The following is a 16,292-nucleotide window of genomic DNA, read 5'->3' on the forward strand; positions in this document are numbered from 1 at the left end:
GGTAAGTCCACGTCTGTACAAATCGGCGTTTAAAGGGCTACATCCATGTCGTAATCTGGTATGCAATATATTTTCTATTCTTTTTCCACAGGAAAAATAATATGGAACTTTATTTACCACTGGTGTTACTGCTTTTTTGAAAGACGATATTGTTTCACACGTTTGAATTGCTGGGCTTAAATTATTCCATAAATCAATTGCTGAATAAATAAATGATGATTTTAATAAGCAGGTTCTAGCAAAAGGTGTAGATATGTCCTCCCGATTTCCTAACATATAAGGAACCCTTTCTTCTAATCTTTGTGGAATACAATTAGTTAAGAAATCGGGAGTCATTCCTTTCATTATTTTAGACATTGTACACAGTTTGTTTTGTTTTTCTCCTTTCACAAAGTGTTGTAAGACCGGTTTCAATATATAGCGAATAGGTGAGAGTGAACCAGTTGTGCAGAGTACTGAATTTCAGCAGTTGCTCACTGGGGGTATCGAGTTCGACCCTCAGCCACAGAGCAAAGGGTTGTTGTGTACACACATAATGTGGGTGCGGTCTATAAAAGTGTGCTGTCAGTAACTACTGTGATAATTCCTCTGTGGGATAGTCAGTTGACCAGATGAAGGAAAAACAGCGGGCTGATCGAGATTTCAGACAGGTCATCCAAAAATTGGAAACTCAGGTAGTACCCAGTGGGAGACCGTGAATCCAAATTTTATTGGATTAACATGGACATATTTCATTTGGTTGAACGGGGGGTCCTCTATAAACGGATTGAGCAAGGAACTGCTGGTCGTACCCCATTCTTTACGGCGTGAGTGGTTTCGGGTCAACCACGATATTCCACCTTCAGGTCACCAGGGTGTGAAAATTACTAAGGGTAGAATGCGTGCCCGGTATTATTGGTATAGTATGTCACGGGCTGTAAAAAGTTTGTGTTTACCTGTGTGCAGTGCAACCATTGTAAGAAGGGTAATAGGAAGGCGAGATGCCCAATGAAACAATTTCATGTGGGGGTCCATTGGAGAGGGTACATCTTGATTTCCTAGAGTCATTACCCAAGACTGAAAATGGTAATGAGTATGTACTCATGATGGTAGACCAGTTCACAAAGTGGGTAGAGTGCACATACCGTTGCCCTCTCAGACAGCTGTGGTGACAGCGAGGGTAGCTATCAATGAGTTCTTCTCGAGGTTTGGTTATCCTTTCGAGATATTTACTGATCAGTGGAGAAATTGTGAGTCTGAGTTATTTCAAGATGTGTAAATTGCTCCATATTCACAAGGCTCGAACCACGCCTTATCGTCCGTCAGCCAATGGACAGGTTGAATGGTACAATCGTACACTCATGAATGCTGTTCGGTGTTACATTGACAGGTCTTAAACCTAGTGGGATGAAACGGTGGCTCAGTTGGCAGAAGCTTTGCACTCTGAGGTAAACCGCCACACAGGTTACACTCACAATCATCTTATGCTGGATAGGGAGGTCTACCCTTCTAAAATGCTCCAAATTATATAAATATTCGGCCGAGCAGTCAATTATTTTTATTTTTGACCATCTACTTAACTAATATAACCCACTTATCACTGATTAAATTCTATTAAATTTTGTTTTTACTAATTTCTATTTTCAAAATTCTGCCCATTTTCAACTCTACCCCTTCACCCCCTTCTGTCCCAGACCCAGTAACTGCCTAGGAGAGACATGCTTGAACCTTAATTGTATATAGGCACGTTAATATGTTGTCCAATCCATTCGTAGAGGAGCATGTTGCTAGTGCGTTAATATTTTGCTTTTAATTTGGGCTGATGAGAATGGTGGCCCCAATTACTTGCATACAAATTAATGTCCTGTTCTTTTTCTTGTAAGTATTCATTTCATTTCGTGCTTTTATCGAATTAAGGTTCATGCACGCTATCCTGGAAACACACCTCAGCTATCTGGGCTATCTGTCCAGGACAGTGGGTTAGTTGTTAGTTCTTTAGTGAAAGAGAAGAGGGTGTAGTTACCATACGTCTACCCACTGAGCCCTTAAGAACTCGCTCTGGGTTGGAGCCGATACCGGGCTGCGAACCCTGTACCTACCAGCCTGTATTCTGATGGCTTAACCACTGCGCCACTGAAGCCAGTAGTATTCTTTAAGTGTTCTTGTAAATTTTAAGGTAGGTAGCGTAATATCAACAACTAAGTTCGATAGTAGCTAAGATCGCTTTGTAAAAATTAGTGTTTAACTCGGAAATAAATAGTACAGAGCTGAATTTTTCAGGATAATCGCAGAATATTATTATCAATAACATACAAAAGTCCACAAGTTTCCAAGGTGTGCTAACTTTACTACAGACGTAAATGTATAATTATCGTGTGATAACCTGATTACGTTTATACATTTATACATTTTATTCAAATAAATAATGTGTACCATATTTAATTAAGATAAATCACTTAACAATAGTTTATGGACCTAAATGTGCAAACATTCTTTAGCGGTTTATATACATAGATAGTGTTAAATATATTTTTTTAACTTCTTAATTTAAACGCCGGGCCAAATTTTTATAAAATGGTATTTTCAGTATTTGAGCTCGGGGTACAGTTCTTTTGTGGCGTGTCTGCTTATCTGACTGATCATCATTTGATTGCAAGTACATAAGTACATGTACAATAAAATACTTTGACCACTAACAATTTACCTTTACCTGTTTGAAAACAAACGCAGATTCAGGCAGGGGCCCACCCCACCCCCTATTTTGGTGAAACAATATAATATTACAGAATACACAAAAATGCAAAGTTATCCCATCCACATGTCAAGGACCTTTAAATTATAGTTTAAAAATCTACAACGGGTTTTGACCCCCACCCCACCATGTCATGTCATGTCATAGGGTTTTACGTGCACATTCAGAACAAGCTGTTGTAGCGCACGCCTGTCGTGGGCACAAGAGCCGGCCTTGGCCGGCTCCTCCGTCCATGACAGGAAAGGTGGGGGGAGGGAGAGAAGGCACCGCCTGCACTGGCAGATGCAAGGGAGCACCAGCAGCCCGATCAAATCGGTAGCAGGCGGGTGGTGGTGGTGGTGGTGCTATGGAATTTGAATGAAGCAGTTAAATGCCAAAGAGAAAAGGGTGCGCAATTTTGATTGAGGGAATTTGGCGCAATTTTGAACGGTCGGCCAAGCTAACATAGGTTTTGATATTAGTGCATCGAGAGTAGCTCGTTAATTTTAGACCTCTACGATGCTGTGGTGTCTCCCTAGGTTGCCCATAGGGCCCTTATAAAGGGCCTGACCGCTTCTGGTCGAGGCATCACCAAGTACCAAGTTATTACCAGCAGCAAGTATTGGGGGTTTGGGTGGGGGAGGCCGATATTCTTTTGTTCAGCTTCCCCCGGGTGCATTGCAATTGTGTACTCGGAACGGTATTCTTTTGTCTACACCCCACCCCCACCCCCCTCTATTAATGGCACTCAGTCACAGACTTAGTGGGCCTTATTTTTCTAAATATGAATTATAAGTTAAAACTACATTAATTTGGAATACCAAACCTCGCTATTGTATTTTAATTAAACCACGATTGAGGGAATCCCAGTGAGAAGCTTAATTTTTTTTTAAATTGGAACTATTTTATGAGGAGCCTAAAAGATATGGCAAAATCGCGTATTGATGAGGCTATATATATGACATCCGTGTAAAGTACCCTTGAATTTTATATACAGTGCACGATCGCCGTGTGTAGAGATTTAAAAATAATATATATTCACAATTTGTTTTTTTGATTTTTAAAAATTATTATTATTTATTGTGTTTTTTTGTGTTTTTTGTGGGGGTTTTGTATTATTATTTATTTATTTTTTACAGAGCTACGGTACACAGGGCCACTGTAGGCGCCTGTGTAGGAATTTTAGCAAAGGGGTTCTAGACTGATGCGATCAAAGTTTACAGGGGGTGGGTCGAGACACGCTCCCCCGCACAATTATCGGGGGGGAGGGGGGAACAGAAAAGAAAATTTGCTTAAGCAGGGGGTTGAGCAAACGAGTATTATCATTATTTATTTGTTTATTTTTCAAACTTCAGCACTAAAGATCGATGCGAGTCAGGCAATCTCATGGAAAGTATGTGTCTGATGGAAAAACTGTAGCACAAGCTACCAAATTCCCATCCCGTGATCCGTCTGTATACACAGGAATGGAATCACGGTACTTGTCTTGAATTTCCATGGACAATTGTTTATAAACTACAGCATCTGTACGATCTTTCTTCAAATGCGCCAGATCAAACACAATTTTAGGTGGTTTAGTTAAAAATATCAATGTCTTGTGAACATTTCACACACTTTTGACTGTCTATTTCAATGACCTAATGTTGGTATAATCAGTATTCTGTATGACCTCCATTTGCGCTGATAACAGCCATGCATCTGCAGTTCATGGATTGGATCAGACGGTTTACTGTTCCTCTGGGGCTGTTGGTCTATGCGTCACGTATCGGCTGCTGCAGACCTTCTTGGATTGCTGGTCGGAGGCGCATTTGGTTGAGATGTCTCTGTATCTCATTCCAAAAATGTTCAATGGGGTTCAGATCGGGGCTAAGAGATGGCCATGGCATGGTGATGATATTGTGCTGATGTAGAAAGTTCTGTATAATCCTAGCAGTGTGTGGACGGGCATTATCTTGTTGCAAAATATGGTTTCCATGACGACGAAAAATGGAACAATTTAAGGTCCGAGCACTTGATCAATATAGCGTTGTGCCGTTACTCCATTTCTGTGACCAGGGCCAACATTTTGGACAATTATGAGTCCCACACGCTGATAGAAGCCAATTCCGCCCCATATCATAACACTCGGTCCACCCCATGCGTTCCACTCAACGACACATCTATCAGCATACCTTTCACCAACTCTGTGCCACACTCGCCTACGTCCGTCCTGGTGATCAATGCAAAATCGGCTTTCATCGGAGAAGAGAATTGTATGCCAATGCCTATGACGCCAATTCACGTGATTTTGGGCCCACTAGAGTCGAACTAGGCGGTGTTGTTGTGTCAGAACGGGTCCTCTTGCTGGACGTCTGTTTCGAAGGTTTCTTCCTGCAAGCCGACGACGAACTGTCTGACCGTTAATGTGTCTCTGGTGGTTACCAATAATTGTCCGAGCTGTCTCATTGGCGGAACGGAACCTGTCAACCAGATGGGTGCGACCAATATGCCGATCTTGTCTTGCCGTGGTCACCCTAGGTCTGCCACTTTGTGGTCTATCACCAGCTCTTGGAGACGATAAATTGTTGATGGATGCACATTAAAAGTGTGTGCAATGTCATCTGGCCTATCTCCAGTCATTAATCTCCCAATTGCTCTTTCACGTTCGGCAGTCGTTAATCTTGACATAGCTGCTGCGCCAAAAACAACACTGAAAACATTTGTTTTCGCGTTTCCTTTTATTCATGTTGACTGAATTAATAATGCGCACACCTCAGATTGCACGTGCTGCACTAGCACGTGCATCCCTGTTGAATAAGAGGACCCATAACCAACATGACTAGTGCGTGCAAAACGTAAGCTATTCCCGAGATTTTCAATAAAACTGATTTACCAAACCTTGCATTGCATTATAATAATTATGTAGCATTACTGAAGTAATTGTATTTAGAAAAAAATGTATATTAACATTTTTGTGTTTCTTTTGCTGTTCAGTAGATTTACTCCGGGGAAGCATGACTCGACCAGGTTACCATGACGACGCGGCATACTCTAGACCTAGTCACGACTCACTAGACGGAGTGCTGTCTAATAGCTAGGCCTACTGAAATAAGCTGGATTAATCATTATTTGATATCGATTTAAACCAAACGTAATTTAAAGCTTCAATTTTCTTTCGTTTTTACTTCTTTTTTTGCTGAAAGTGGTAGAAAAGCTTTGAAATGCGGTAGGCGGTAGAACAGTAAAGAAATCGGTAGTCTACCGCATGAAGTGGTAAGGTTGGCAAGTATGCACCCACCTCTGCTAAAATTCCTGCACTCGCGCCAGGTGTTAGTTTTTGGAAATAGAAAACAAATATCAGACTTTCTATCTCTTGCTTTTAGTCTTTTTATTTAAATTTGACATGCTTTGTCATCATGCTGGTAACCCTCGGTTACACTGGTGTAACAGAATTCACAAAAACAGTGACGCAATTACCATTAATACAATTTATTTGTCGTTGCTTACATGCAGTTAAACACGCTTGTTTGCCTTCCTATATCGGTTTGGGCATACGCATGCGTATACTAACTTTACGTCTGTTACTATATTTAGCTCATTGTGTAATTTCTGACATGGGCTATAGAATATTATCATGACATCTTGAAAAACTGGCGTCATAACTTATGTTTTTCAATGATTTAGTATTATTTTTTAAAACATTCATCTTGATTTAAAATATTTAAACAAATTAACATTTTGATCTTTATATTTATAGTAAAGTTGTTACATATTTATGTTGTTACAGAATGGTAATTACATGTGTATTGTTGCGCGGGTGGGTTTGTAGGTGAAGTGTTAATGGTTCTAGAATAAATGAACCTAAGTTTACAAATGCTTTGTTAATGTAAAAATTAAACGAGCAAGAAAAAGAATCAAACACCTTTCTGAGGTTTATCTAAGCCAATTCCAGCACGCGAGACAATATGTTTCTATAATAGTCTCAATAAACCTCGGCCCTCACAAAACCATTTCGTGTCTTGGCCGAGTTGGAATTGCCTCATCTATACCTCACAGCGCTCTGTGTCAAAGGTCAAAGTAACTTTTATTAAAAATAGATATCATGAACAAGCTGGTTGCCATGAACAAATTACCTTTCTGGATCAAATGTCAAGGTCACTGAAATACGACGTCATCGCTCTACCGACTTAATTTCCCATCCGATCACATATAGGACTAGGATCCTGAAACCACAGGGGGGATTTGCTGCGTTTTCGATGCCTTGTTACTATTGTATTATTAATAAAATGACGACGATGATGAAAATGATGAAATATTTAGACAACTAGATACCTCTCACTATGGCTTGAAAGAGAATGTCACATGTTATATAGGCAGGAGTTGTCGTGGGTGCCCAGGCTCCTATGGTGGCATGCCAGCCGTTGGGGGCACCTAAGTGAAAAACAGTCGATCATTATTATTGTTAGATTAAACTGAAAACATTTTCCAATATATTCATTACTGTACTCGGTCAAATATGAAATATTTTTTTAACTTTAAAACACTCTTTGCCTGAAATAAAATCAAGTCTACAAATCGCAATTAAGATATTACCATTAAAAAAATATTAACATGTTTTTGTCAATAGAAGATCGATTAACTGCAACTGGATGCAACTGTAATTAATAATTTTAAAAAACAACAACACTTAAGTAAAAATACAACATCAACACGCATAGAACATTTTAAAAATTAAAATATAAATAAAAGGTTTCTTAATAAATTACTAACGAACTGTATAGCTCAATGGCAATTTATATAAGCTCATCTTCAGGTCGTATTATGGTATGGAGTTGTTCGTCCATACCTCCCAATTGAAATAGGACGATGGAACAACATCCCTGAAGAAAATCGATTATGCACACTATGTAACTCTAATGATATTGACGACGAATATCATTATTTATTCTCTTGTGCCTTCCTTAAGGAACCACGAAAATGTTTCCTAAAACGATATGTTTATCTAAATCCCAGTACGGTACCCGAAATTAAAAGAATTATTTACCAGTAATAAAATAGGTGTCCTAGGAAAAGTCGGTAAATTAATTCAAATAATCAATGATAAATTCAGAAGACCGTAGATATATCTGTAACAATACATACCACACCACTCGTGGCATTGTATTTTATTATTATATATACATGTATATGCATTTATATATTACATACTTGTCTCCTGTAAACAGTAGCCTATCTTGTCATGTAAAACATTGTTGTTCATGTTTCCCCATGTGCCGTTGTCTAACGGCCTGGGTGTCATAAAGTTATGTTCTGTTCTGTCCGTACGCACTCGTCTGTTATATATTTTTTGTCCGGACAATATTTTGGATACCGATGCATGCAGGACCATCAAACCTCACATGCAGGAACAACTTGAGATAGTGTTGCGTCGCATACCACTACAAAAAGTTAAATGTTGAAGTGTGTTTTGTCAAACGATACCACTAAAGCACATTGATAAGATAATAATCGGCTATTGGATATCAAACATTTGGTAATTTGTACTTATAATTTTGAGAGAAAACTCACTACATTCTTCCATTAGCAACAAGGACACTTTTATATGCACAGCACATATCATGCCCTTTGATATATCTGAGAATGGGTCCACCAAGGAGGTTCGATCCTGCAATCAAAGAACCTCAGGTAAGCGCTCTGTCGTCTGAGCTAGATCCAGCTCCAATGCCATTACTAGGTCATTATAACTTACTTTTCACGTACTACACATTAACGTGAATCCTTGTCCGGTGCATATCTTCCGTATAAATTTATATAGGAGAATCATTACTAGATAACTGTGACATACTTTTCAAGGTTTACTGCATATTAAAGTGAATCCTTGTCCAAGCTATCATATATTCGTCATCAATTTGTATAGGATCATTAAACATTGCATGCAACTTGGGATGGTGATGTGTCGCATACCATTACTAGGTCACCGTGACCTAGATTTCATAGATGTTCAATGGAGTTGAGACCTGGCGATCTTAATGGTCATGGCAGCACATTAATTCTCTTTGTAGGAAATCCATTCAATCTAATTAAAATTAGCTCCACTATTACATGTGGATCTAACAGCAGCCCGTTGGAGCTCATGTCCAGTTGACCTTTCATTCGACCAATCAAAACCTTACTTGCAAAATCATGCCAGTGATTTGAAAAGAATTTGCAAACATTCGGGATTATGCCGAAGGTATACGAAATGATTCGGGTGAATTACGAAGTATGCCGGAAACTAATTTAAATAAAAAAAATTATATAAAATTCGTTAGAAAAAAAAACCCGTGATGGTATAGCCATAAAATCCGTTTATACTAGTATACAATCCAGACTTTATTACTGCACTATACCCCTGTTTTTTTTTAAATGTTGAAATAGATCAACAAGTTCGCCTATTGCATAAATAGTCTCGCCCGATATTTTTAGAATTTGTATGCTCCCGTATAACGCTATATTCAATTGTTTATTAACATTGAGCTATACAGCTCATCTGTATAAACATTATAAATACATGTGCAGAAGAAACAAAGCACAAACAAACAATACATAAACATACATGTAATCGGAAAATGCATTAACAATATATATATATATATATATATATATATATATATATATATATATATATATATATATATACATATATAGATACATACATATATGTATATATATATATATATATATATATATATATATATATATATATGCTATTTTCTTAATTTATCTGCCTTATAGAGAAATTTTCCAAAGTTTTTTTTTTTTTATATATATTGTACAGCTGCGCCAATTTAAAAGATGAAGGCTTTTTCCAATAATAGGGTTTTATATATTGTTTTCTTAAATTAAAATATAAAGGGCATTTTAAAATATAATGAAATTCATCTTCTACAGCATTTAAACAATATAAGCATAATCTGTTCTGTCTTCAATGTGGTAGTATCTACCAGTTTCAATTGCTAACATGTGAGAAGAGAGTTTAAATTTTGATAAATACTTTCTATACACTATTGGAATTGACTTACGTAAATAAAACTGGAGGTTACAAGTATTTGTGAAATATTTGTATAAAGTACACTTTGGTGAACTATTAATTTCACTCCTGATATGTTGCGAGGCCTGATCTAAGATTCTTTGCTTGATTACAGGTAAATACAATGAATGTAATTCTTATTTAAGCCAAAATTCACCAAAACCTAAATCAATAATTTCCTTTTTAACATGATAAGCCCAATTTTTCTCATTATAATTTTCTACCCTGTTATATAAAAACTCATAACAATTTTTTAATATACAATTTGGGATGACTAATAATTTACACCAATATTTAATCATGTTATATATTCGAATACCACTCAGTGGACGTCGGCCAAGCTCTGTATATACCATTAGATTACAAGTAGATTTCTTAATGCCTAATAATTTCTTACAAAAATCAAGATGAATACATTCAATATTTTCACCTTTATGTGAACGCCATACTTTTCCGATGCATAACATAAAATACTACCAATCAAACAATGATAACAATGTTTGTGGATTAAGATACAAAGCTTTAATACTACGGTTTAATGCAAACATTGCTTTTCTGCCTTGCTCAGATAATAATGTTTTCTGTAAAGCCGAATTTGTTGTTATAATACAGTAAAATTCCTAAATATGTAAACTTGTCAACTATTTCTATACTATTACCATCATAAATCCATTTTTCTTTTTCTTTTAATTTACCAGCATTTCTTAAAAACATTATTTTTGTTTTTGAACTATTAACATTTAAATCCCATTTCGTACAATAGTCTAATAAAGTATCTAGCTGAAGTTGCAAGTCCTCAACAGATTCTGAAAAAACACTTTTCCACGTATACCAATCTTGTGCAGTTTAAACCATAAGGTAGATCGATTGAAAATAGAGACGCTTCTTTGATGACAAAGGCTTACTAATAATTGAATGCAGTGCAACAATAGCATCAACAGTGCCAAGTTTTGGTTGAAAACCAAACTGGGCATCTGTAATAATGTCATTATCTATAGACCATGACAAAAGTCTCTGGTTAATAATGGATGTAAACAATTTTCCAAAACAACTGACTAAACTAATTCCTCTATAATGATTAGTGTCCAAAATGTCACCTTTCTTAAAAATTGGCACAATTACAGCAGTAGACCAACTCCCTGGAAAATAACCACTCGTTAACACACAATTAAATATCTTAAATAATAATGGTATTAAAAGATCTTTACATTCAATGAAATACTCATTAATGATACCATCACTACCGTAGGCTTTATTTTTTCTAAAATCGTGTATGGCCATTTCTGTTTCTTAAATAGTAATATTTTTCTCAAGCTCCTCAAACATAATATCATTTTTATGAAAAGAAAATATATCATCTTTACATTTTGCATCATCTGATGCCAACAATCTGAAATGTTCTATACATTTTTTCAATTGAATATTTCCAATTTGTTTTCTTCCTTTTGAAAACCTATAATAAAATTGTTTGGGATTAATTTTTTTTAAAAGGTCGAGCATGTCACCTTCTGTACGTAAATAGTTTCGTTTCCTTTTTTGTTCTAACTTCTTAAACTTTCGTTTTTTTTAAAAGCTGGTGATTTTCTAAAGACTTGTTTCTATTAAAAACTCTAAGGGCATATAAATAATCCAAATAGTATTCCTTTAATTCAATATCAAACCATGGCTTGTCATTACTTCTTCGCGGAGGGCAGGGGACATTACAATGTTTACTATTAGTTTTACTTCCTTCTCGATCACGTGACTTTATCGTCACTCCCAGCTGATTTCGCGATGCGACTAGACGTGTATACGTGCGCTCTCGTGTTACGGCCCCCCCCCCCTCCCCCCTGAGGGAATTGATAGCCAGCTTTGGGGCTCTGCTGGAGTTCCGGGTTACTTATACCGGAGCACGGGCGACCGTGTCTTTGGTATATGGTGACCCGGCTCCAACGAAGAGGAAAGGAAGGAGTGGAAGAGGAAGGAGGAAGAGGAAATGAGTGCCCGGAATGGCTCAGAGGGGATCAAAGCTTGCGGCTCAACCGCCTGCGTCGCCGCCCCCACAGACTTCTCCAAAGAGGACACAACAGCCATCGGCGCCTGTATCCCCGGATGACACCTACTCGCGATGTGCCAGGCTCCGCGGGCGGTTCCACCGACCTCCACTCCAAGGGCGGTGAAGAGGTCAACTATACCGACCGTTGAGTCGGCGCCGGGACCTGTTGCTGTTGCGGCGAAGAGGAAGGCCACATCTCCGACCTCCCAGCCAGCCAAGACCACCCCCCCCCCCCCCCCGAGGAGGACGAATGGCTCTTAGCGGGGTACGGAAAGAGCTTCACCCGTACATGCAGGGGGACACAACCGATCCGATGACGTTGAAGGGAGAACATCTCAACGCCGACTGGAGACCCCTGGCGGACGGCAGCCAGTTCGAACTGCACAACAAGGTGTTCAGCGGAATACACGGAGTAGTTGTGACGCACAAGAGGAACCAGACTTACAGACGAGCCATCCTGTTTCCCAACATAGACAACAGATCTCTTCACAGGATGATCAGAGCAGTCTGCGGCCCCGCCAGCGCCAGCGCCAACATCTGCTACCGACCCTCAGGGACTCACCAACGTCACCGACAAAGTAGCCAACCCTAGTTTTTGGGCTTAAATGGACTTTAAATTTTTTGGCCGCAGTTCAAAATTCTTATGTTTATTTTTTTGTAAACAGTCCAACGCACTTTACTTTGGCGCCCGTTCAATTGCTCAAATCACCTTAAAACCTTTTTAGGCCGAGCATTCAAAAATACTTTTGGATTTAATTTCTCAGTCCAGACATGTGTAGGATCAGGTTTTTCACTTTAGGATTTTAGGACTAAATTTCTATTCCAAATTCTGCCCACCTCAAACTTACCCCCCCCCCCCCCCTTCCTGGCCCGTACTTAGTCACTGGCGAAAGTCAGAGATTAAGCCCGTGACAGGCGTGCGTGAAGCTTTCGTGGCATATACGCACGTGTAAAAATCCAAACATTTCTGCAACCGGGCCATTTCAGTGTCAATTGCTTGAAAATCTTTTTCGTGCGTTCCACGGCTCTCCTCCCACAGTGTATTAATGAATTGCTGGATTTTTTTCAACTTCTGTTACCCTGGCTCCAAACTCTTTGACATCATTTTTAATGACACTGATAAGAGTTGCCACGAGGTCACTCACCCAGGGTGGGAGGGTGGGGGTAAGGGGGGGGGGGAGATGGGGTTAACATGCATAGCCTGTGCCTGTTGTGAACATACTTGTTGTTGCTGATTCAGAGAACCTGAAAACCCTTGCTGCTGAACACTCTACGGCATATACTGCTGGGGGCTTACACTAAAAAAGAGAGAAGTTCTGCTGCGGTAATTGTTGTGTCATTGGAATGTAACTCACACAATTTGACGGCGTGCTCGACACGTGTAAGTTCGCCATATTGGAATCGGTATTGTCTGCTTGTCCACCTTTACTCGATTTTGTCCTCTTTTTTTTTTGTGGCTTGTCACAAGTATTCATTAGGTCAATAAAATTAATAACCACAGAAAAATCCAATCATCATAGAGCTTAGTCGTGAGAAATCTCCAAAATTTTCGGTTTTCTTGGACCCCATCGAGCCATGTCCTCCTGTGCACACGCATGCGCACCTATAAAAGGCGAAGTGTAATTGGTCGATATTTAAATTGTTATTTATAGATGAAATGTCACCTGGACATGGGAGTCCACTCAATGCTGTTAGATCTACTGGTAGACCAATAGAGCTAATTTTAATCAGATTGGAAATGCATTGTTACACGTGCCGTATGCGGCCTAGCATTGTCCTGTTGAAAGAGTTCTCTCTGTCAATCCAAAATGGGAAGCATATGACGGCGAAGAGTACAGCTGTCATGGTGCCTTGTACGAACACAAGTTCACTTCTGCCGGTGTATGAAATGGCTCCCCACATCATGACATTCTCTCCACTAAATCTGTCAACTTGGGCGACGCATTTGTTGGCAAAACGTTCATTGCGGCGTATGTAAACACGTTGTCGTCCATCATGTCGCTGTAGAAGGAAACGTGACTTGTCGCTGAACCACACTCGCCGCCAATTTCCCAAGTTCCACCGTGTACATTCGTGCACCAGCGAACACGTAAAGGTCGATGTTGACATCGCAGGATAGGGTCAACATACGATCTCCTAGCCCGTAAACTAGGTCAAATTCGAAGTCGGTTCCGAATGGTTTGTGCAGACACCCTTTTCAAACCAGGTATGCGTCCAGCAGTGTTCGTTGCTGTGGCAGTTCGGTGACGCAAATGCAGAACCTGGATATAGCGATCTTGTGCTGCAGTTGTTATGCGAGGTCTTCCACTTCTGGGCCGGTCTTCAGCTGATTGAAACTGCTGGTACCTGTCCCAGAGACGTGAACTGGTGCTCTGATGGACGTTCATATGGCGTGCGACTGCAATTCACCTAACTGGAGGTGGGCTATTGCAATTGCAGGCTTAGTCGTGGCATCTTGTAACTCGCACACGTCGAAATGGAAATGAGGCATCATTGCGAGCATTGCAGCTTTAAATACCCATTACTACCCCAATCTTTTCCCCGAGTTTCACGTACATTCGCCAAAATGTGACCATTTCACGCCGATTTTCTGCAATTGTCGCACAACGTGCCACAACGTGCGTTAAATTTGTTTTACGGTGCATTTGGGCACAAACATGGTCATTCAGCAACATTGTACAAAAAATCCCGATATTTAAAAAAACACCACAAAACAAAAAACACTTTTCTTCTTTCCCTATGACCTATGCGTTTCTTTTTTGACAGAGTATATATATATAACCAAATCATGTCAACGCTGACGCCCGTTAACACCCATCGACCCCCACCGTATGCAACCGTCCGTTGACAACCTATATAGCCTACTGACGCTACGTACCGGCCTCGGTGGTGTCGTGGTTAGGCCATCGGACATAAGGCTGGTAGGTACAGGGTTCGCAGCTCGAAATTTAACAGTCTAATATTGGTACTGCAATCCTTTGCTCCCTACAAAAGGAATATTACTGTTATACAAATATGTTTTTTTTATATACACACCGTAAAGAGATTGGATCCCGTAAATGTCATCATATGAAATATAGTTCTTTTTCAAGCTACTGTAGTAAGCGTTCATTAGTGCGCCTTTAACCTTGGAATGTTGAAGACCAAGGGAATGACCAAATTCATGCGCAGCGACCAGTTCCAAATATTTCCGATTACCATTGGCCTTGTTAATATGAACAGTCCACAGCTCGTCGTCATCAAAATGAACATCACCAGACAGACGACCCGACCCAGGGGGAAAGGCATGTGCCAGAATAGTACCTGGAAAAAAACCCTAGGATTACACATGCTGCAAACGTGTGCTTGGAAACATTTCAGAGAAGTTATATGCACAAAAATATAGGCATGAAAATGAGTTTGAAGGTAATTCGTCTGGAAAGATCACTGAAATCTGATCTGATAAGCGTTATTATTTTGTTTCAGCGGAAAAATAATGCACTTTACCTCAAAACGTTTACAACAATATGAGTAACAAATAAAATTTGCTTGAAACGTACATTGTCTATATATTTGCAATGCTTAAGCATGTGTTTAAGAAAAAAACAGGCTTCGTAAATTCGGCCTATAAGTTTAGTATACGAAGGTAGGTGTGCATGCTAGTAACCATTTAAACACAAGCCCACGACATACATAACGATTCATTAAAAGCACCAGTTATCGCTTGTTTTGCAACAATCTCATCTGTTTTAGTTATACCTTTGGAATTTTTACTCTTGCCATCAAACGGACTTCCATCATTATGATCGCCCCTGGCAAACTTTATGTCAATGTCCGCAACACGATCCGTATACAGGAATTGCAACCGAGACTCTTTCTGCCAGTTGGCGAGAGCAGCTTTAAAACTGCTTCTATAAAACAATAAATTAGTCAGCCAGTAAAAAGGGAAATAAACATAGATATAAATAACTTACATACACATATATACATATACTAGTACATATATATATACACACACACACACACACACACACACACACACACAAACATACGCACACGCACGCGCACGCACGCACGCACACACACACACGCACGGTGTCCTGATTTTAACATAAGCAGTGTATGTAGCATGTGTCAAGGCTTGGCATTTATGGAAGAAGAATTAAAAAAAAAATTGTCTCAGTTTTTCCACTTTTAAGCCCCACCCCTAGGCCGTTGGTCAGAATAAACAAATTCACAATTTTGTTTCTCCATGGGACTATGAAGCTTCCTCCATAATTTATTTGAAAATGGGCTTGTAAGAGTACAGTTTAAATGCATTACTATAGTAAACTTCAACCTGGGGTACCTGACACTAAAGACATTCACAAATTAGATAAACCATCTATTGATATTTAAATATGAATACTATTCGGTTAGTGCATTTCTAGAAGCAGATAATTAGATTAAAAAAAACCCACCGATTTAATTGTCTTCTTTTTGGCCCCATCAGGCCCCTGGCAGGGAGGAGGGTGAAATAA

The 16,292-nt window shown here is 39.2% G+C and overlaps 1 protein-coding gene across 1 annotated transcript in view; it reads right to left on the reverse strand.

The window, feature by feature from the left end:
- LOC121368721 (72 kDa type IV collagenase-like) overlaps positions 1-16,292 on the reverse strand; it is a 103,220-nt gene that overhangs the window by 22,660 nt on the left and 64,268 nt on the right. The window contains exons 6-8 of the mRNA XM_041493470.1: positions 15,532-15,683; positions 14,830-15,096; positions 7,022-7,120 (exon numbers count right to left, since the gene is read on the reverse strand). Of these exons, the coding sequence (XP_041349404.1) occupies positions 7,022-7,120; positions 14,830-15,096; positions 15,532-15,683 (518 nt within the window). The remainder of the gene's footprint in view (positions 1-7,021; positions 7,121-14,829; positions 15,097-15,531; positions 15,684-16,292) is intronic.

Source organism: Gigantopelta aegis, chromosome 3 (genome assembly GCF_016097555.1).
Source record: "Gigantopelta aegis isolate Gae_Host chromosome 3, Gae_host_genome, whole genome shotgun sequence".
Classification (NCBI taxonomy): domain Eukaryota; kingdom Metazoa; phylum Mollusca; class Gastropoda; order Neomphalida; family Peltospiridae; genus Gigantopelta; species Gigantopelta aegis.